We start from the raw sequence: 24,119 nt of genomic DNA, 5'->3' as shown, positions 1-24,119 counted from the left end.
TGGATTATTTTTAATTCTTTTAATTTTTATTTCTTTATGAGCCTGTTTTCTGTTGTTTGCATTGACAGATCTTTCCTCAAGTTTACAGATTGTCTTCTGTCATTTTTACTCTACTATTGATCCTAAATTGGAAAAAGATATGTGTGAATTAAAGAAGCTGAGTGAATAGGAAACAAGCTCAGAAAAATCCACGCCCAGGCACATCATTAATTTCTGATAATGAAGACTTAATAGACAAAATATCCAGGATACAATCTAAGACCACTTGTCACCAGAGAGGTTTTTCCTTCTGGGTTTTGTTGTTATTTTATTCTTCAGGTATGTAATTGCATTTAATTATTTTTTAAAAGTTGGATATTTATTAATATTTACTTAACAACGTCTGTTAATTGTTAAATATAATTGATCAACATTTTATTGGATTTTCATTAATTTCTATGTTAGGCTGCTTTTCTATTTCTGTGCCAAAAGAACTTGTAATTGCTTGTTGAAGCATTTTTAAGATGGTTGCTTTAAAATCCTTGTTAGAGGATTTTGACATCTGATTCACTTTGGTATTGTCATTAGTTAACTGTTCTTTCTTATTCAAGTTGTGATTTTCCAAGTTCTTGGTATGACAGGTGATTGTTTCCTGGATATCTTGTCCTAGCAGGGACACTCATTAAGTGCTATTTTAATCTTCTATTTTAGTGGACAGTCACTGTTTAGCATGCGGGTTCTGGCTTACATTTGTGGACTGTGATTCCAATGGCAGTTTAGTTTTTAGAGGCTTTGCCCTATTATTTTGGTTTGCTTGGTTTATCTGGTGCTATGGAGGCTCTCCGTGGTCCTCGATAATGCTACATTAAGAGAAAAGAAGCTATTTCCCAGGCCAAGTCAGGTACCAGGTGCTTCTGGGAGAAGGAAGTCTATGGCTTACAGTGAAAAGACTTTCTGGGTGAGGTGTTTTTGTGGTGGGATACCCCTTGCCAGCATCCTCTGGATGCTCACTCCTTAGCAGGTGAGAGAAGTCTCAGGTCTGGCAGGAAAGTGGAGTGCTGCACCTGGGTGTTTGCCAGGGGTTCCTCTGATACATTGTCCTGGTTGATGGAGCCAGACTCTCTTGGTGTTACCTTCAAGATTCAGTTCTATTTAGGTTAAGAATGGGCCTCCATGGTCTGCCTTTTTTGGCTAGGGTATGGGTTGGTAAACACTAAGCCTGTGGTTACCTTCCTTTGTTGGGTGGAACAGCAGGAAAATGTCTTGAAACTATGCTGGTCCCTCAATCTCATGGTCCCTAGCCAATTTGTTTCTCTTCCCATCTTGCAGAGTTTTTCTGAAGTGCTATTGCATAATTATGCTTACCCAGAGCTTGCAATTTTACTTTAGAGATAAGTCCATGATCTCTTGTCAAGACTAGAAATTAGAATACAGTATTTAAAAAAAAAATGTGTCTGCATCACTTCCCTAAAAGCCAAAAGTCTACCCTAGAATTATTTTTAAAATGTGTCCCAGATTTGAGTAAATTTGACTATTTCTCTGAGTATGGAAGAAATGGTAGTAGTAAACAAATTCAGTAGTTTTCAGGAGAGTGACTTCTAGTCGCCATTTAAATTCCACATTGTGATACCCTCATTAAAATTTTGATACCAATTCCAGTATGGTTACTATATTCATTCATTCAACAAGTATTTAAACTGAGTGCTTACTATGTGCCAAGAACTAATATGGCTAGGAACACAGCAGTGAAAAAAAATGTTAAAAATCTTTGGAAGTTTACATGCTCTAGAACAAAACATTTTTCACTAAAACCAACTGAGATCATAGCAACTCCTCAGCTTATTGTTCATTCATTCATAGAATCAGCTCCCAAGTATCAAATTCAACTTGTATCTCCTACACAAGGAGTATCATATTTCAGTATGTTTTTGGTCATTTTTTATATGTGCAATTTAACTGTATTTGTGTAAGTAAACTAGCTAAGTGAGCAAAGTAACACTATTTTAGTAAAAATGACATCCATCTAGATTAAATTCAGAAGGCTAAAATCTAGTAAATGTCTATACATTTAGCTAAGCACACAAATTTGGCAGCAAATATGTATGTTTTCAGATTTAAAGGTGACATCAGTTTTTCCAAAAATAAGTCACCATCTATCAGAGAAAGTTTTCCTTGGGAAACCTACTTTTGTTGATAAACAGAATGCAGAGTGGGAAAGACCAGGCGAAGATGATCTTGGGTTACAGGGTTTGAATTGGGAGACTGGGAGAGTAGGAGTTACCATAAAGAGAATTAGTAAGTCATGAGTGGAAAAGTGATTTTAGAATATAGGATGTTTAATTTTTCAACATGCTTAATTTGATGTGACTGCAAGCTATCCCAGTTGAAAATGATCCAGCATGAAGATTCTACAATAGGACTTTGAGAAAATTATCAGATCTAGGTCATCTGAGTATCAGCAGGAAAAGGGTAGAAGTTATAAGAAGAGGGAAAAATATCTGAGAAACTGGTTCAGACAGTGAAGGGTAGAGAGATCCAAAAACGGAATCTTCAGGAACATTAAGAGTTCAGCTCCAGCCTCCCTCCACCTTTCTCTTTCCCCTTTCTAGGTGATCTCATCTGATTATAGAGCCAACTTGGCTAAACAACCACGTACACTCATAATTTCAATCTTCCTTGTTATGAATAGACATAGAAATGCAAACAAAACGCAAATACTTAAGGAAACAATGAAAGCATCCTATGTACAAGCAGAGAAATAAAAACAACATAAAGCTATAAGGAACAGATTTATATGGGAAAATTAACTTCCAATTTTTAGTATTTGTGAAAATATTGTGTCTTATTTATAGGAAAAAGGAGATAGATTTTTGGAAGCTTTAGGAATCAACCATGTTGTACATGAGAGTCCTTGAAGTGTTAAACATCATTGAAAAAAGACTCAGAACCTATGGTAAATATAAAATGAATTTATTTTAGAACCTGGGAATCAAGAAGTCGAAAGAGTCTTTTATATGTTTATATTTTTTTTTGAGCAAATACATTTAAAAATAAACTCACAAATGAAGACAAATAATGGTGATGTAGTTTAAATCATGGTTGTGTAAGATTTTGAAGACCATAAGAATAAAATGTTCCCAGAGATCTCAAAAAAAAAGAAACAGGGGAAAAAATTTTTAATGTAAACTTTTAAAAATTTCAGTAGCAAAGAAACGGAATGACAAGAGGGAAAATGTGCAGACAGGCTGAATGGTGTAGTCTGAACTGGAGAACATATGCGAGATTCTTAACTGCTGTTTCATACAACATGCAGAAGGATACTCCCAAATATAATATCGGTGTGAGTAGACATCTTGGGTGTGACAAATGAGGAAAGAGAACCAGAAAAGACACGTGCCAAAAGTTGACATGATAGCTGTATGCGCTACACTTGGACAGGAAACATTGAGAGGAAAAAAATTAACCAGCAGAGAGGTCCAAAGGCTGTATCTAAAAAATTATATAATCTTGAGTTCAACCACAGGCTTTGAGAAAACTGCTGAGTCCATATGACCCTCACTCAGTTTCAAAGTCCAAAGCTAGTAGTCAGTCAGGAGATTAACTGGTGGCTTTCAAATTATCAGTAAAATAATAAGACCAAATTAGAAGTTAAATTCTTAGTTGTTGTTGCTGCTGGGGATGGAACCCAGGGTCCTGAGCATGCTGAACATGTGCTCCATAACTGAGCTCTATGCCCAGCCCAAGTTATACTTCTCTTAAATACCATAACCAACTCAGAAAAGCAAACTTCAACCACTTTGTATATATGGGCTTAAAATAAGTTCCTCATTGTTGACCTGGACTTATTTAAGAACTTCTCTTGACTCTAAATTATAAAGTTATCAAAACAAGGGTAACCAGAGTGACTTTAGTCACTGTGTTTAGTTCGAGATACAGTAACCAGCCCACAGAATGCATCCTTTAGTGCATGCTTAATGTTGTATGAATGTAGTTGCACCTTATTCTGTACTCTTATGGCTAGGATTAAACCAGTTTAATTTGTCCTTAGCTTTATTTGTCTCTCCTCAGAAGTCTGATTTAATCATTTTGGATTAAGTAGGTTGAAATTTAAACCAAAGTCAGAAGACTTTTTTTTTTTTTTAAAGAATCCTACTCCCTACCTAGGCACTGAAGTGGCTGCCCTGCCTCTAACACCATCCACCTTTACATTCAACATGCAGTGATGCAGCTCGAAAGGAAACTGAAGAGCTTCTCTACCAAATAAGTTTACCTCTAAAAGATCATTTCAAGGAATATATTAGTCTCATACTTTTAAAAAAGGTACTGGGTAGCTTGTCATTGTTTATAATGTGAACTCCTAGTTTTGCCGCTTTAAAAGACTCCAGAGCAAGTGGCTGATGGTGGTAGGTATTTTCTTACCTTTCAATGCACAGCCCACCCCAGTGAAAGGTGACCTACATCCTCCGTCATTCAACTTTACAGCCTACACTAAGGATGGTCAGGCTCGGACTTCTGAGATGATTACCCATCTCCTCCTCACAATCAATTTCCAATATAAATAATTTTGCTTGTATTAATTTGTGTAACCATCTATAAATCATTTTTGTATTGATTCATTTAACCATGTTCTGTCACTGGTTTTAGGTCCTTAAAAAATACTAAAATTATGAGCCAAGATAATAAATACCTTAGAATTACCTAACAAGCTTTTATAAAGACCAGAGTGATGCAAAAAGGAGAATGAAGAAACAGTTCATTGTGAAGAACAGCAACGGTTTAATTACATATAGTTCTCTTGAAAAATAGAAGCTATTATACCAAACAAATTATAAGAAATATCAGGAAACAGAATTTCCGGTGCAAATTTTATGCATATTTATTACCAATATGTAGCATTCAATGAAATGACTTTTCCAAATTAGTTGTGTATGTATATATATATATATATATATATATATATACACACACACATACACTTTTGTGTATATGTGTGTGTGTGTGTGTGTGTGTGTGTGTGTATGATTAAATGACACTGGTAAATATATCTTCATTAAGGTGTAAAATTTATGCTTGCTAGTGTATATTTTCAATTATGAGTTAAGGGCAAAATTATCATCTGCCTTTGAATACATACTTCAATACATACTTAAAAATTTCATAAAGCTTATTCTGTCTTCTAGTTCACAAGCAAATGTCTCCACAGACCTTTCATGTGTTTATAGTTGGCACACTGTAACTTAATATGTATTTTAAATAATATTGCTCAATGGGATGTCAGATACTATAATTACATAATTATAATCACTGTATAACTATAGTTAAACTATAAACCATTTTATTGATAAAGAATTTTTCATCGAAGAAAACTACACAAAAGTGTGCCAAAATGATTTTAGATTGTATAATAAAATTTATGAGACTTGCAATAAAGTTTATCTTTAAACACAAATATAAAAAGTCGATAGTGATTGTTGATACATGTGTTGGCTTACAACCTCCCTAAATATATCTATTTATGTGTTCTGAAAATATGGTAATAAAATATAATTTTCTTAAATTGCAGCAAAATACATATAATTTAAAATTTCACCATTGCAACTATTTTTAAGTGTACAGTTCAGTGGCATTGAGTACCTTTGCACTATTATGAAACGATCACCACCAACCATTTCCTAGAACTTCATTAGCCCTCATGCCGAAACTGTATCTATTAAACACTAACCCCTCATTCTCCCTCCCACTATCCCTGACAACCACCATTCTACTTATAGTCTCTGGGAATCTGACTGTTTTAGGTACCTCATATAAGTGGAATTATAATATTTGTCCTTTTGTGACTGGTTTGTTTCACTTACTAGAATGTCTTAAGGCTCATTCTGTTCACAGCATGTATCATAATCTCATTCTTTTTTAAGGATGAATACTAGTCCATTGTATGTATTTATATACATATACATTTTATTTATCCATCTATCTATTGATGGATGGACACCTGGGCGGCTTCCACCTTTTGGATGCTATTATAATCACAGCATTTGTTCAAGTTCTTGCTTTCACTTCTTCTGGGTATATACCCAGAAATGGAATTTGTAGATCATATGGTAATTCTATCTTTAACTTTTTGAGGAACCTCCACACGGTTTTCCACAGCAGCTCTACTATTTTATGCTTTCACCCGCAATGAACAAGGGTTCAAATTTCTCTATATAGGAATGATTTTTTTGTTTTTGTTTTTGTACTGAGGATTGACCCAGAGGCACTCTACAACTGAGCTATATCCCCACCTCAACCCCCATTACCCCCCGCCTTTTTATCTGAGAAAAGTTCTTCCTCAGTTGTGGAGGCTGGCCTCAAACTTGCAATCCTCCTGCGTCAGCCTTCCAAGTAGCACAGGTGTGTGTCACCACACCTGGCTTAGATTATGCTTAAAAAATAAAAAATATGAATTAATATTTTGTGATATAATTTCTGGTCTTGTTTCTTTTCATTTCTCTGTATCACTTGCTTTTATTACTAAAATCAAAACTGCAAGATATATGATGCAAGATTCAGGCTGATGAGAAACCTGAATTCCAAAAAGTCTCTGGCAAGGAGAAACAACAAAGTTAAAGTTATGAAAGTTAAATCAGAGGCATGTCACAACAATTAAAAAAAAAATGAGGTGGGGGGAACTAGCACCATATATAATGGGATCAGAGTAGAATTTCCTCCCTAAATTCCTAATGCTACATTACATTCCTTAGACTGCAGGCAAATTTAACTCACAAGCTGAGAAGGGAGGCAAAAACAAACTCTAATAATAGCAAACTAAAGCGAAGTCCATACTGAGTTTGGCCCTTCGGAGAGACATGAAAGATAAAGATAATTAGATAATAAACACCTAAGTTTGCTAAGGCCTCCTGATGAAGAAGTAATCATGAATTTAATTTTTCTATTATATTCTTCAGACTGCTGTATAAGTTGATTAATGACAATTTGGTTTCAAATATCATAAGTATCTGTTTACAATAAATTAAGAAACATTTAAAGGATGGGATTTAAGTAAAATATCCAAAAGATGGGAATTAAGTAAAACATCCAATATTTCAAACATGCTAGCATTAGAATCACCATTCTAAGTTTAGGAGTAATAATATTGTAAAGATAATAATAACATATTATATATAACATATAATATACATATTATAAAGATATATATTACTTTCAAATGAAAATATATTCTCTATAAAGCAAAACTTATAAAATACAGTAATATAAATTTAAGAAAACAAATTTATTTTTGTGAGAAATTCTAAATTTTGAGATGAATTCTAAAATTTTTAAAGAAAGATTAAAATAACTTAGTTAAATTTAATCAACATTACTTCAAAATAGAATTTAAGAATTACAATCTGGGCATGAAAGAATATCATGTTCCTTTTCCAGAGTTATTTCAAAGTTATTTACAAAGGATTTTGATCAGCTTAGCTACTACATGCACATTGAGACTATTTCCAAGTAGACGGTAACACTGTTTCACTGTTATCTTCTCAGGAAATCCTAAAAAAGAGAGATAAAAATTGATCATTTGTAATAGTAATTTCTATAGCTAAAAGGATGCATCCTTTAACAAAGATACAGGGATAATTTCATAACACCATTTCAGTCAACAAGCACATATGATGGTAGTCTCATAAATTGATATCATCTAGTGACACTATAATTGTCTTACTTTGTGTAAGTACACTATTATGTTTACACAATTATGAAGTTGCCTGAGGATACATTTCTCAGAATGCATCCTCATTGTTCAACAACATATAACTGTAAATCACTAAAGTCTCTGTTAAGTTTTACTGATAAATGAAGAGTCTGGATCCAAAAATATTATGTAGCATTTTATTATACTGTCCACATGATGAGATATTATCATATCCCAGTATATTATAAAGCATCAAGTTATGGGTGATGCATACATGCACATATGTACACATAGCTGTTCACAGAAATTGAATTCATAAAAATTCATGTATTAATGAACTTTAGATAAAGTACTGGCTATCATTTTTTTCTAAGTTGTTTCTTTTATCTTGTAACATTTTTATAGAGATAAAATTCACCCTTTTACTGATGAATTTTAGAATTCACCTGTAAAATTTCAGTGGTTTTAGAATAGTTTATTTTTTAAACATCTCTACTAATTCTAGAACATTTTCATTACTTCAAAAAAGAAAACTCATACCTATTAATGGTCTTTTGCTACTTCCCCTTCATGTCCCCCAACCACTAATTTAATTTCTCTATCTATAGATTTTTCTATTCTGAACACTTCACATAAATGGAACCATAAAATATGTTCTTTTGTGTTAAAACATTCTCTTGCTTGGCATAATGTTTTCCAGGTTCATTCACACCGTTGTGTGTTTCAATACTTACTCCTTTTTATGGATGAGGAAAATTTTATTGCCTGAATATACCACATTTTATTTATCCATTCATTCATTGGCAAGACATTTGGGCTACTGTGAATAATGTTATTATGAACATTCATGTATAAATTTTTGTGTGAAAATGTTTTCAGTTCTCTTGTACATATAACTAGTGGTGAAGCTCTTGAGTCATACAAAAATGCTATGTTTAATGTCTGCAGTACCGTGCTTTCTGAAGCAGGAGACACCATTACATTTCCACCAGCAGCCAATGAGAGTTCCAATTTCTTCACATCTTTGCCAATACTAGTACCATCTTTTATTTTAGCCATCCTAATGAGTATGATCTGGTTTGATTTACAATTCCCTAATAATTAAACATATTAAACACCTTTTTCATGTGCTTATTAGCCACTTGTCTATCTTGTTTAAAGAAATGCTTTGCACATTTTTGAGCTGGACTATCTTTTCTTTTTATTGTTAACTTGTAAGTTTCTTTACATATTCTAGCTACAAATTCATCAGTTGTTTTTTCATACATTGTTAACACATACTGATTTTTCTCATGATGGACTTCTATTCACACTCAGGATTCTTGGCATAACAATAAATTAAAGGAAATTTAAATTAGATAATAAAATGAAGGACATAATTAAAAAGTATTAAAAATAGTAAAATTTCATTATATTTGTAAGAATCAGGGGTAGAGTTAGTTATTCTAAAGATGCTTCATTAATTCTTGACATATTAATAGCAATAAAATAAACAGTAATTACTATTAAAAAACCATTATTTGCAATTGATCATGATTATAAATTTCATATCCTAAAGATAATATATCACAGGCAAAGAATGCTAAAGAAAGAAATTAAAGAAAACCTTAGAACATAGAAAAATCTGCCTTTTGGATAGGCAGAATTAATATTGTCAAAATGACCATACTACCAAAAGCACTATACAGATTTAATGCAATTCCAATCAAAACCCCAATCACATTCCTCATAGAAATAGAAAAAACATCCCAAAATTTCCAAAAAAAAAGAAAGAAAGAAGTAGAAAAACCAGTCATGAAATTCATCTGGAAAAATAAGAGACCCAGGATAGCTAAAGCAACCCCTAGCAAGAAGAGAGAAGCAGGTGTCATCACTATACCAGACCTTAAACTATACTACAAAGCTATAGTAACAAAAACAGCATGGTATGGGCACCAAAATAGACTGGTAGACCAATGGCACAGAATAGAGGACACAGAGACAATCCCACATAATTATATTAGACAAAGGCACCAAAAACATACATTGGAGAAAAGATAGCCTCTTCAAAAAATGGTGCTGGGAAAACTGGAAATCTATATGCAACAAAATGAAATTAAACCCCTATCTCTCACCATGCACAAAAGTCAACTCAAAGTGGATCAAGGACCTAGGAATTAAACCAGACACACTGCGCCTAATAGAAAAAAATCGCCATCATGTTGGATTAGGCCCTGACTTCCTTTTAATAAGACTCCTATAATGCAAGAATTAAAATCAAGAATCAACAAATGGGATAGATTCAAACTAAAAAGCTTCTTCTTAACAAAAGAAACAATAAATGAGGTGAATAGAGAGCATACCATACGTTTTGGGTGCAAATTTTTACTCATCTCAAAAACTAGATCAAAGTAGCCAGAGGTACAAGTGTTATCTACAAATAAGCCTTTAGAATATCCCAAGCCTTTAGAATATCTTTTGCCATATTAAGATTACAACAAAGAGGGGAAAAGGTCTGGAAAAAAGTCAAATTCCTAAAAATTGTGTGTGTATGTGTGTATGTATGGGTATGTGTCTGTGTCTCCATGTGTATTTTATGTACAGATGTTAAGTCTAAACTTACAGGAAAAGCTACATAATTGATTAAAAGGTGACCTTTTAAAAACTTAGAAACATTAAAGTAATAATAATCCTTAGAAGAAATGGAAATTAACAAGGTCAAATAGTAGCTTTCATCTAGTTAGAGTCCCTCTCTTCCAAAGTCTGCTACCTCAGGAATGTGTGCTGCCAATCACAAAGAACCAGAACAAAATGTACAGAAGGATCAATGCAAATCTATCACTGCCAGTGGACAAAAAGCTCAAACAGTCACCATTTTTGGACTCAGAGTCAATAAAGTTGGAAACACATGTGAAGGACAGTGTGTCATGGTGCTGCTCAGTGGTAACATAAGGGCAAGCTTCTCTATACAAATATACCACATAAAAGAAGATTCGGCAATTTAAAAGACACTTTTTGCATGAATATTTTATTTATATATATATATATTTTTAAAGAACTTTGAAAAAAATCTATTTATATACCTAAAATTTTTAAATAGAAAAAATATGAAATAAGGCTACAAAAGTAAATAAATGACTGCCATTTTAAAATAAAAGCAAACAAATTTTATATTGTCCCAGATATTATGTAGGCATTTTAAACACACTAACTCACTTAACTGTCCCAGGAACCCTACGAAATAGGTGCTATAATTACCCTCGTTTTACAAACAAGGAAACTGTAATCTAAGAGAGGGGTTAAAATGAGGCTAGTATTCAAACTCAGTCTGACTCTGGGCTCTGTCTGTATCCCTCACCAAGTCTGAATTTTATCAGAGTGACTACTACACTTCTAGAATAAAAAAAATACTGTAATAAAATGTAGGTATTCATTTTTATTTGATAGTCAATTGCTTGTCTCTCTTTAGTGGTCTGTAAAATATATCTGATTGTTCAAAAAAATAAAAAAATAGTAACTAGAAAAGCAAATTCAAAATTGGAATTCTTCAGTCCAATTCTCAGGTCTTCATTTGTTCTGTGATATTGTTTCACTCACCTTGTGACATAAACTAAGACAAGGAAAGTATGTTTTTCTTAATAACACTCCCCAGGATATTTGGAACTGAATGTATCAGCAAAAATGACTGACTGACTGACTGAATGAATGAATGACTGAATGAATGAATGAATAAATAAATAAATGCAGGTAGTAGAAAATAAACTTGGTTGCTGTGCTCAGACAACTCACTACATTGCTGGTTTGTTCCCAATGTACAAAGAAGTCTATGTTTAAAACATCATCTGCAAATTCATTATTTAGAATCTGAAACATGATTTATTTTACCCATTATTTATTTCAATAATAGTAGTGTTATTAATATTACAATAATATTAGATTTAACAGTTTCACTTTTCTACATTCAAATTTCTACTCAGAGTTGTCAAACGCACATTTCCTCCTTCTGTAGACCTTGGAAGTTGGTTAGGGAGGTCTATGTTTCTCTCTGCCCATTAGCCAGGTACTGGAGCACACCCACTGCCAGGCCTAAAAAAGCCATCTGAGAGCACTGGCCCACAATGAGATCAGAAAGGGGTTACCACTGCTTTCAGCAAGCAAGAGTATCCGATCTCTTTACAGCAACAATTCCCAGAGATCCTGGACTGCCAATGGAGTTAGAAATCTGGGTTTCTCACTCTATACCCCCATCTTCACTTTTGTCCTTGAGATGCCCTGGTACAGATCTCCTAATCTTTGTAAAGTCTGGCATCTGTGTTCCTTTCTTTCCTTTGGAAAGTTCTTTCCTAGACTACCTCTCCATCTTCCCTGTTCTCCATTAATTAACCCTTGTAGGGAAGGACAAAGACACACAACAGATGAAAATGTATTGTGGAGGAGAATAAATACAAATAAATTCCCCCAAATCCTCAACTAAACTGCCTGTTAATTTCTTCATTCAAAAAGCTAATCATAGGCATTCTTTCATAAGACCTAGTGTACGGTTTACTAAAATTAAACCTCTGCAGTGAAACTCCATATAATGTACAACCACAAGAATGGGATTCTAATTAGAATAAGTTATAGTCTTTGTATATATAATATGTCAAAATAAACTCTACTGTCATGTATATTTAAAAAAAAAAACAATTAAAAAATATGAAAGTTAAGAAAAAACAGACATCCGGAAGCAAGAAGATAAGCTGAAAAGAAGATGCTTTAACAATCATCAGTGGGAGAATAAAAAATTGTTGATTTGCCCATTTTTGCCAATGAACTCTGACCCATTACTAAAATTAAAGGAGAGAGCAAACTGAGTAGGAAGAGAATAGACTGAGAGGCAGATTATTAGAGAAAGGGTAAAGAGGACAGGAAAATGCCCCCAAAGGCACAATCAGGAAAGGAAGTTTCTTGAAACTACCTGTGTGGGCAAGGGCTTACTCATTATTTTTATATATATAAATAAAAATTCTCTAATGAATTTTGAGAATTTCAATAAATGAAAGATGATCCCACATACCAAACTCTGGAGGAAATCCAAGGAGATTTGCTATTTCTTTAGGAGTAAAATATCGCAGCTTAAGCATTGACAACTTTGTTATCTTTTCTTCTTGTGGCAAATTGCTAAGGGATCTGTAGATACTCTCAATCTGTAAGAAAACATCCAAGATAACTGAAAAAGTAGTGTGGAACCATATTTGTTAAGATTTCCAATAGTGAGACAGCTTTAAGAAGATGGACATAAATGGGAAAGAAAGTAGAATGAATCAGACATAACTTTCCTTTGTTCATACATAAATATATAACCAGTGTAACTACACATCATGTATAATCACAAGAATGGGAAGTTAAACTCCATATATATGTGATATGTCAAAATAAATTCTACTGTCATGTATAACTAAAAAGAACAAATTTTAAAAAAGAAAAAAAGAAGGTGGACATATAGTCTGAACTAATACATGGTAGCAAAATGCATGGGCAAAAAGTGTCTGTGTAATAAAGTAGATAATTGTCTCAACAATGGCAATCTAAACTGTGAAAAAGAAGAAAAGGCTAACATTGATCAGAATACTTTCCAGTATATCTGTAATTTTTGGTATCTTAAAATTAATCATAATATAAATAATCATTGACAATATTACAAAACAGAAATATACTAAAAGATATAAAGGAAACTAGGTCAACCAACAAAGCCAATTTTACAATGTTAACAAGATCATTGAAAATATTTGTTGTTGACCATCAATTTGATCCAATTAAGAAACTTTATTAAAATGGCAAAATATATTAAATGATTTCTCAAATCCAGACTTTCATTTGCATATGACAGTACTTTTATCCTGAGTAAATTTTATTAATAGTTAAGAGTTTGAATCAGCATAAAAGAAGATAATATGGACTTAAAATTATTTTAAAAATATAAAACTTACTACTAGGCATATATTCAACCAGAACACCATGAAGAGTTTACAACTAAAGAATTTAAAAAGTATATTGCTAAAACAGATTTTGTTTTCCTTAAAAGGAAGTTTTATAGTATGTGCTACAAAAGAGGACTCCAATATTAACATGCCTATGGAAATTTTAGAGCATTCACTAGTGTAGGCTAAATTTCGACTTACTATTTATGGCAAAAAAAGAAATGCAGAATATAAGAAAAACAAAAGTAAGAATAAAAACAAAACCTTCCTTATGCATAAGCACATACACAGCAATAAGACTTATCTTATACCAAAGAAATTATATGAATATATATGTACATAAATGAATAACATATTTATTCCTGGCTGAACATGTAAAGTATTCATTCCCAATTGAACATGTAAAATTGTTTTGACAATCTCAAATTAAGTATTAAATGTAAATTTTTTTTTTTTTTAAATGTGTCTGACAACATTACCCAGGCTGGCCTTGATCAAGATTCTCATTCCTCAGCCTCTCAAGTAGCTGGGATTACAAGCAAGTACTACTAATGATGAGCATAATAATAATATTTTTGTTTCAGTGCTGGGTATTGAACCCAGGGCCTTGTGCATGCTAAGCAAGCACTCTACTACTGAGCTATACCACCAGCTGATGTAACATTATTGAAAGTTTTAAAATATTTCAGTTTTAGGGCTGGGGATGTGGCTCAAGTGGTGGCGTGCTTGCCTGGCATGCAGGGGGCGCTGGGTTCGATCCTCAGCATCACATAAAATAAAGATGTTGTGTCCACCGAAAACTGAAAAATAAATTAAAAAAAAAATTCAGTTTTAAAACATCCATGGTACCTGCACATCCTCTGCAGTCTGTAACACAGATCCTGTCCCTTCTATGTAGCTTCCATAACTGAAAAATTAACATGAATATTATGCAGTACCTAATGTACTTGTTAATGCTTAATTTCTTATTTCTTGAATGATGTAATCTATATGGTTCTGAAATATCTGGAATGATATCACATTCATTACAGATGATATAATATGCTTTGAAAAATTATTAGGTAAAAAATCACAAGATAATTCTACTTAAAATTTTCAAAACCCAAACATGAAACAGTTTTTTAAGTTGCTTAAACACCATTAAATTATGTATTATTGTCATTTTTTAATTCTCGCATCTATAATGTTCACCACTAGCAACTATGAAGTTTATATTAAAAGACAATTCAATACTGGCATCCTGCCACATTACACCAAATGTTAAATACATGAAAATAAATTGTGGCCATTTTTTTAAAATGCCTGAACCATTTATCCTTTCATGATGTCCAAGCCCTGCTTTCTAATACCATATAAATACAGTCCCTCTAAGCCTGGGTTTGCCCTTCATTTAACCCAGTATGTCTTTACAATCATTTTCATATAACAATTAGACCATAACCATTAAGCTCTAAAACAAAAAGAAAAAAATTACAAAAAATAAAAAGAATTAGAACATCAAGTAAAAAACATAAAAAGTATAAAATTCTTCAGAAATGAAAGGTATTTGTATTATTTCTTTCTCTAATACCATTATCAAGCTAGCTGTTCAACATATTAACATTATTTTTTGCAAAGAGAAAATTTTAATATATAAATTGAAAAAAAATCACACAAAGGAAAAATAATTTTTTGAAATTGTTTTTTCACATATACTGTGCATATAAATTTGTATTTACATATATTATCTATAATAAAAAAGACATTAAAGTTTCTTTTATACCATCTCAAGAATTTCAAGGTTGCTTTTTATCACAGAATTGATAAGTCTTACTTTATGAGAGTCCTAAACAGAACCTATTGGACTTGGTAATAGACAACAGCTGAGTGAAGTCTTTTAAGGTACTGTAAAGTAATAAACCCTTTCCCCTAAAAGTACAAGGGCAGAGTATGATAAAGTTAGAATAAGTTTGCCAGGATTGTACCAGGGGCACAGTGTCTTATACAACGTATCTAGTGAGAAGGTAAGAAGAAAATGCTTGAATTGTCAAATCATACAATTACCTGTCAAATGAGGCTGAATGGTAGGGATCTTTGGCAAAAAATTTCTGAAAAGGCCTAATGTTCTTTCTAGGTTTAAAAACATTGATGAAAAATGTTTTAAAACATTCAAAAGAAGCCCCCTAAATGTTAGTCAGTAACTAATGAGTAAAACAAATAATGATATACCCATACCAGGAAAATAAAAAAGACTTTTATGCACTGATGTGAAATAATATCCAATTTATACTGGGCAGTGAAAAAAAGGCATATAATAATGTACTTAAACACATCCTTACAAATAATACCTCAGAAAGGTTACACAGTACATTGATATATTGGTTTGCTTGCAAGAAGGGATACTGAATGGCCAAGAAATAGAAGTAGAAGGGAATCTTAAACAATCTTAGTACCTTGAGAGCCAGGGCTCTGAATCAGTGGTAGAGCATTTGCGTCACATGCTCAAAGACCCTGGGTTCAATTCCCAGCACCGCAAAAAAACAAAAACAAACAAAAAAATTTAGTGACTTTCGAATTTTGAACCATGGAAATATACTACTCCCTCAAAAAACTGAGTAAAATTTAAATTAAAAATTAATTGAATGTGCTTCAGCTGACTCAATTTTATTTATTTAGATTAAAATATAACTTCTTCTTATACAATGATCACAGAGTGGACATAACTCTTAGAAGTTTGACGTGTCATAGAAAGAAAGGTGCTAAAACACTGGAAATTGATGAGCTACAAAAACCATGTTTACACCCTGAGTATTTAAGCTCCTATGAAGGTCATGAAACAAATGGCTTTGTCTCTTCTGAACACTTTTGTGGGTGGTGTACATAATGTTCTGCCAGAAGGAATTTTCACTTGTGTTCTACTGGAACATGAAGCAGGCAATTAGGGGCAAAAATAATAACAATACAAGTAATAATGCTATCAGAAACATTTTATAAAATTCTCCTTGTTTTGAGAAGAACTAAAGGAAATAACAGCTATAAAAACCTGGTTATTTTGAATATAACATGAATAAGGTCTCTTTCAAACTTACCCTTTGGTAAAGCACGTGGACCTTCTGCAAGTGGGCTTAACAATATCTAATAAAAGAGCATATCGCAGCAAAGACTTCGGTGGTAAAATGTACTTATTGGTGTCAATATCATCTTCAAGAAAATCTTTTAACATTTGCACAGAGAGATTACTGTCCTGTTGATGTTTTCTTTTAATTTCTTCTACAGTTTCAAGCTTAAAAAGAATGGCATCTTTTCCAGAACATTCCATACTGCTATCAAAGCAAATATTGGGTTCTGTTTCCTTTATTTTAATTTTATTTTCTGCATCCACTACACATTTTTGTGGATACTCATAGTCAGTTTTGGGAAACTCCATCAGTACCTGGCATTAAGTAAAAAAAAAAAAAAATAGAAACTGTCAAAAGACTTATTAAAAATAAAAGACAAATTAGTAATGTTCAGTAAACATTATGTAAATACCTCTTTAATGTTTATGGTGTTGTTATTAGAAAGGAACTGTGGCTATCTTGTGTTTGTACCAGTTATTTCAAGTTATTAATCATATAGCTATAGTGTCATCAGGCTACAGATGATTTATTTCATGGAATTACTGTTTTCTGTATTTATTAACAAAACATTCAACAAAGTAATAGGAAGCATATTAAATATGGGTACAGTATAATATTTGAAAAAGTTTAGAAAGCAACATTACATTTCAAAAAATATATATTTTCCATATTCTTTATTTAAAAGGAAAAACTGGAACACAATCATAATCTAAAAGAAAACTAGTGATTAAAAAAATGCTTTTCACCATGAAAGGTTATTTCTACTTGAGTCCCACAAGAAAAACCTGTTTCTTCAAAACTCATAACCATGTATAAAGTCCCATTTTATAAAAGAAAAATCACTCCAGGCATTTTCAAGGATTAAGTCTTTGATAATATACTTCACACTTTGTTTTTGGAACTGTCCACTATAGAAAGGGAAATATATTAGTAGTATGTCTCAAAGAAAAGAAATAACAAAACTGATTCCCTATTAGTAGGATTTGGCATTTTAATACTTAATAGTGATGGTTATAGAGAGCCAATTGAACCACTGAAACTGTTATCCACCCCCATTTTTTAATCAAAGTACATAAAATTGGCCCCATAATTAGAGTCCTATCTACAGCAATTAAGCATTTTATTCTAGCTTGTACTAATTAATACATTATTTTAATTAACTAAGTGAAATAGTACTAGTTTTAAAGAAAATGCAACCATTGTGTTAAAAATTTTTAAGACAGTATATTATATTTTATCAAAAGTAACCAATCTTCATTTGGGGAGAGAAAACGATAAATGCAAATAGTCAATGGTCAGAAGAAAAACTGTAGGCAGAGATGGGGGAATAACAACACCAAGGGTAATTTTTTTCTTTTCACTTTCTTTCCCCCTAATGAAAAAAGAAAATTGAGTGCTTCATTTTGATTTTGTTTAGTTTAAACCAATAAAACTGACATTCAGAGAGGACAAAGATCTTGGAGATGGACATAGGGTATGGTCTATACGTATATACACATTCTATAGGACAGATATAAATCCACACAAAGTAGTTCTTGAAAATAAGTTAGCAGACTGGGATATATTTATAACAAATGAACCATAATAACAATACCTGACCAGGGGCTTGAAAAGGTAATGGCTCTGACTGAAGCTTTGCAATAAGGAAATACCTTAGCCTTGAATTTGGAATACCAAGCTGCAAACAAAGCAGAGCAATTCATTACTATACAAAAAGAAATCTGTACTAACTTTAGCACCTAGTAAAACAACTCATACAGGTATACATCTAGCTTCTGCTAACGCAAACTATGTTACTGATTTCTGGAAAACTTCTTTGTAACAAATTTGAAACTTGTTAAATTCTAGTAATTTCTAAACCTGAACTGCTATTCTGTATCTTTACTAAAATGAAATAATGAGTCTGGTAAGTCATTATTTCTATGAATAATTTTTATTTTATACTTTCTAAGTAAGAAGAAATAGATATTTTTTACACTTATTATTGCTAATTCAGTAATCACTTAAAATAAAATCAAATATAGCTATTCTTGGCTATTACTTTATTAATAAAGGAAGATTCATTATTTTAGAAGATAAAAGGGAAAACTAGGAAATAAATTTAGAGATTAAATATATGACCAATCTCTACAGCTTGTTTACCTAATTTTTTAAGTGGGTTTTCTTTTCATTTCTGGACAAAGAACTATATAATACAGAAAAGATTATGAAAAACAAAACAAAAAAAAATGTCAAACAACAGTGATACCTGCAAAATCAAAATTTGACAAATAGCTTATCTTACAACCAGTTACCTTAATTTCTTAACCATGAATGTTTGTGACTGAATGCTATGTCATAAAAAGTATAATTGGAAAATTATCATATGGTTCATTTCCTTTTCTATTTTGGATTACTTTCAGGCATTATCTAGATAACACACCTAGTTTGTAAATGCCACATTTATATATTTCCAAAATGTGCTATCCTTTATTTTTCAAAAGAATAATACATTGCTTCAGTGATAGAACATTTACCTAGCATGTACAAGGTCCTGGGTTCAATTCCCAGTGCAGGAAAAATAAAATAAAAACATATTCTTTCTGAGCTCCAATACATATCTATATGTATGTACTACAGTGTTTAGAAAGTAAGATCCCTGTCTGACATAATTTCAGAATTTGCATAAAATATTATAAAGCTATTCTGTTTATTGAATAAAATTTACATTGGGGTAAAAAGCCTTTAAATTATAATTTATATAATGGATTATAATTGTTGTACCTACAGAGGTTGGAGACAACAGAAATTCTTGGTACTGAAAGCCACAATTTTCTATTGTTTTTATCAACATGTCTCTGAAAAGAGAAAAGAAAGAGTAGAATTTTCACCCTTTTCTTGCAAGTGGGGTTCTTATATAAAATAGTGTATAGAAAGCTTCATTGTAAGTGAAAATTGTAACTGCACTCAAGCTGTTTAGAAAGATAATTATCTTAATTTCAGTTCCAGTATCTGAAAATTTATATTTTAATAAAAAGACACAGATAATTCTCTTATAAGTAAAAGATGCCAGATAATGTATCTAAATTGATGAAAAGTTTGAATTGCTAATCTATTGATGATGGATTTTCCATGGGTACTAAAACTATATCTTCCTGGTAGCAGATCAGATGAGAACACTGGTATGATGGACAGCAGGTGAATCAAGGACTCGGACGGATGACTTCTGCCCACCTGGGCTACCATCTGACAAAATCCTGATGCAAGGCTTCTTCTAATGTCTAACTGTAGAGCAGGAAATGCCCATCAACAGGACTAGTTCTTGATAAAAAAACACTTCTGTTTCAAAATCAACAGTCACCAATATAAATGACTAATATTGAGAAAAATCATTCCCATGAAATTCAATGCTCATTCTGGAAAAATTCAAACATATCAAAATGGAGGACAATCAGTAGAACAAAACTTTGTAAGTCTCTAGCACAGCCTTCTAAAAAATCCTCTGTAATACCTTTTATATTATTAGTCACAAGCAATACTAATAAATAAAATATTTAGTACATATAAAATGCCAGATTGTATGTGTTTATCTTTGAGTTCTTTATTTCACAATAGTTCCTACTATAAAATACACCAAGATGTAGAAAAGACGAATACATTTTTTACCTGGTAGAAGATACTTCAAAACCTTTAACATTTTCTAAAAGAATATACTTTGGTAATTTTTGTAATCTAAAAAAAAGAAAACAAATGGAATATTAAATATTTAACTACTAAGAATTAAAAAGTAAAGAAAATCATTATTTGTGGGAACTATAAGGTTAAATAATTTTCTGAACTTTTTATAAAAATGTATATGATGGAAACAACTCAATTTTTTTTTTTGTTTTTCTCCATAAACATGGCATGCTTGATAAAGTTTACACTTTAAATGTTAATTTCCACTGAAGCTCATCTCAAAATATGGGTTTGTGCAAAGCCTTTGCATTATACAATTCAAAGGACTGCCACTCACATGGCATGAGAATGTCTAGGGTTAACACAAATTTCTAGGCCATGGGCAACAGTATTCACTAACAAAAGCATCATTTGCATTACCATTATGAACAGAGGCAATAGAATTAGCTAGTTAAGTTGTAACTCCCTGTCACTCACTGTCGTGGCAAGTGTGAAATCATAAAACATTTGTAGTTATTCTATTAGTCATGGCATAAGACAATAAATGGTATGCATAGTATCTAAAGGGAATATTTATAAACTACTAATTTCTACGAAATGAAACCCACATTCTTCTAGACCCATAGTCTTCAGTATAAGATAAATTTGGACAAGAATGTAAGTTTTTACCTTGGGAGAATATCTAGAATGTATAAGAAGCTATTTGTCCTTGGATCAATCATATCACCCTGTAAGCCAATTCTAAAGGAACAAAGAAAACAAAAAAAAATTATGAAGAATTTTATATAAATATATCAAATCACTTCTAAAAGGTCAAAACTGAGAATTAAAGCTGGTCCTCTCACAGACAAAAAATGATCATTTCTGTTGCTATCATAAACAAAATGCATTTATTCATTTAATTTAATTAAAAAGAAAAAAGCCTTACAGATCTAATAAACAAATCTAAAATTTATTTTTACAAAGCAATATGTCAAAGTAATTCACACAAAGCAAAGAATAATAATAATAAGTCAATGAGTAATAAAACCAATTATTCTCTTAAAATCACTTTGTTTAGGAAAAATACACATATACAATTGCTGGTGACATCTTGCTCAGTTCCAAAAGAGACAATAAGAATTCAGATAAGCTGTTTGGTTAGGGTGGTAACTTGGAGTTGATGGCACAGTGATAATCATCATTTAAGCAGATTAAATAATAAGATGACTAGACAATCTTGTCCAATGTAAATACAGACTTAAGCTGAAAACTATTCTATAAGCAGGAGTTGCAACATGGTTAAACCAACTAGGGTCAGGACGGGTTATATCAACAGGCATTATCTGGGCTAGCAATTACACTTCATAAAATTCAAAATATGATCAAGGGTCAAGTAGAAAGGAAGACTTGGATTGGGCCTGCAAATTAGGAATAGAGGATCAGGGTTTAAAACCTTGCTACTTATTAGCCTCTTAGTATTAGATAAGTTACTTGACATCACTTAGTTTGTTCATTCCTGAGAGGAGGGCTAAAACCATCAGTGGACTGAAGATTTGCAAAGGGATTAGAGTGGATTTGAACAGATTTCTCAGAAATGTTTGTTTCTTCACATTCTGTCCCTTTCCTCTGTGTTCCAAATGATAACTACAGAATCAGTTACTGCTGCCCTCAGCAGCCAGAGCTGAGCTAATGCAGTCATGGTATGTGGGGTAGCAGGAAAGATACTGGGGGCCCACTGCAGTAATACACGAATGCTTCATTGTGCTGGGGCTGCATTCTGTTCTGTATATCCTACCTAATTCATATATACATAGAACCACCTTTATATGGAATATCTTCTGCCTTCTCAGGTAAACTCCTCATTGTCTTTCAGATACAGCTCAGACATCACCTCTGTAATAATGTCTAGTATACAAAAATGTTACCTAGTACACAATGAGCCATTTTATGCTCTAGGCTTACTCTCTCAGGGCTTCCAATATTTTTTTAGTATATGATTTACATCACATTATAAGATGATTATTTGCCAGTAATTCACATTAAACTATAAGCTCCCTAAGGACAGGAACTCCAGCATCAAAAACAATGTATGGCATTTAGGTACACAATAAATCCTTGGGGAATTAGTTTCCTAGTGAGCTACTAAAATATAAGAATATTCATTTGAGTCCGAATATTTACTGGATGTTCTTCCACTTAAAAAGTAAACATATTAAAACAGGAATGTATAAAACGATTAATAAATCCCGACTCTGATATTCACTAATTTTGTTGTTGTAGGAAAGTGACTTAACCTTTCTATAGCTCAGTTTCTCACTTATAAAATGTAACAATAATGCCTATCCCATAAGCTTATTAAATGATATGCTCTATGTAATGCACTTAGGTGATTATTACTATTTAAAATAACTTAAATTACTAGTATTAAAAATATTTAAGCAAAGATTAATTAGTCAAGATTTCATTTGAGGACTGTGCTTGTAACTTGGTGGTAGAGCACTTGCCTATCATATGCAAAATCCTGAATTCAATCCCCAGCATGCAAAAAAAGGGGGAAAAATATTTCATTTATACTATAATTCCTTGAAACATATAATCAAATAAATATTATTTAATTCCTTAATGAAATTATAATGTAGCTGTGAAAAATTCACAATATTAAATGCAGATATCAATTTTAAGAAATATAAAATACACAAATGCATGCTAGACTAGCTTTTGAATTTTACATTAAGTAATTATGACTTGACTGTATATTATGATAATTCACTTTCATTAACCAGTATTAGAAAGATATTCTGAATGCTCAATAGTTTAAATAAGTTAAGATTGTTTGGGCCATGTTATGGTTTGGATATAAGGTATCCCCCAAAAGTTCCTGTATTAGTGCAGGGACATTCAGAGATAAAATTATTATGAGAATTGTCACCTCATCAATACAACCTATTTTGAGTAGATTAACTGGGTGTCAAATGGGGTGGCTGGAGGAGGTGTGTCACTGGGGCTATATGTCTTGGAAGGGTACATCTTCCCTGCAGCCTCTTCCCCTTTCTCTGCTTCCTGGCCACTATGTTCTGAGCTGCCACATTCTTTTGCCATGATGCTCTGCCTTACCTCAGGCCCAAAGCAATGAGTTGGCCAACCATGAACTGAACCTCTGAAACTATGAGCCCCAAATAAACTTCTCCTACTCCATGTTGTTCTTGTGGAAAATTTTGGTAACAGTGACAGAATGCTCACTAACATGGGCCAGAAATAAATGTTGCAGGTTAGGCAGATATAAAGCAGTCATGCATATCTACTGTTGATAAAAGCATTTTGATCATCTGACTGTAATAGTCATTTACTTTATGATTAATGCTGAATTATAAATATGAATAGATGAAATAAATTATTTATAAAAAATTTCAAAGCTATGAAATACAGCTGACGGTCTTCCGGAACAGAGAAATTATACAGACTACTATGCATTATACATACCTTGTGAATGGCTGACATGGTGGGCTCATTAAAATCATATTGAAAGATAATTTGTCAAACTCTTCCAGTGTAATGCCCTAAGGAATGCACATTTAGCAAAAAAACAAACAAACAAAAAAAAAAAAAATCAGAAAAACACAGAATGAGGAAGAATGAAAAATGCTAACCAATTCTGACTAAATATATCAAAAATCATAACCGTTTATATAACATAATACTTTTCAAATCAACTCCAGTAAAACTAACTTCCCAAAGCAATCTTATGAGGAAGTAAGGTAGTAAACTAAAGCTGTGAGAAATTAG

At 32.2% G+C, this 24,119-nt stretch overlaps 1 protein-coding gene across 9 annotated transcripts in view; it reads right to left on the bottom strand.

Annotated features, from left to right (window-relative positions):
* Window positions 1–5,292: 5,292 nt before the first annotated feature.
* Trdmt1 (tRNA aspartic acid methyltransferase 1) overlaps window positions 5,293–24,119 on the bottom strand; it is a 61,510-nt gene continuing 42,683 nt past the window's right edge. For 6 of the 9 annotated variants that reach the window (XM_058572305.1, XM_046423061.2, XM_058572306.1 and 3 more), the window contains 10 exons: window positions 23,817–23,893; window positions 21,024–21,095; window positions 20,343–20,408; window positions 19,465–19,534; window positions 18,292–18,375; window positions 16,668–17,011; window positions 15,643–15,708; window positions 14,449–14,506; window positions 12,696–12,825; window positions 5,293–7,518 (listed from right to left, as the gene is read on the bottom strand). In XM_058572305.1, the coding sequence (XP_058428288.1) occupies window positions 7,418–7,518; window positions 12,696–12,825; window positions 14,449–14,506; window positions 15,643–15,708; window positions 16,668–17,011; window positions 18,292–18,375; window positions 19,465–19,534; window positions 20,343–20,408; window positions 21,024–21,095; window positions 23,817–23,854 (1,029 nt within the window). In that variant the 5' untranslated portion in view covers window positions 23,855–23,893 and the 3' untranslated portion in view covers window positions 5,293–7,417. Of the gene's footprint in view, window positions 7,519–10,748; window positions 11,137–12,694; window positions 12,826–14,448; window positions 14,507–15,642; window positions 15,709–16,667; window positions 17,012–18,291; window positions 18,376–19,464; window positions 19,535–20,342; window positions 20,409–21,023; window positions 21,096–23,816; window positions 23,894–24,119 lie in introns of those variants that run through there. The other 3 variants (XM_046423059.2, XM_046423060.2, XM_046423064.2) reach the window with 2 other exon arrangements.

Source organism: Marmota monax, unplaced genomic scaffold, assembly GCF_021218885.2.
Source record: "Marmota monax isolate L192 unplaced genomic scaffold, Marmota_monax_Labrador192_F-V1.1 WCK01_AAM20220418_F8-fsc00098, whole genome shotgun sequence".
NCBI lineage: Eukaryota > Metazoa > Chordata > Mammalia > Rodentia > Sciuridae > Marmota > Marmota monax.
The sequence above is the reverse complement of the archived record's forward strand: the minus strand, read 5'-3'. Positions and strand labels throughout refer to the sequence as shown.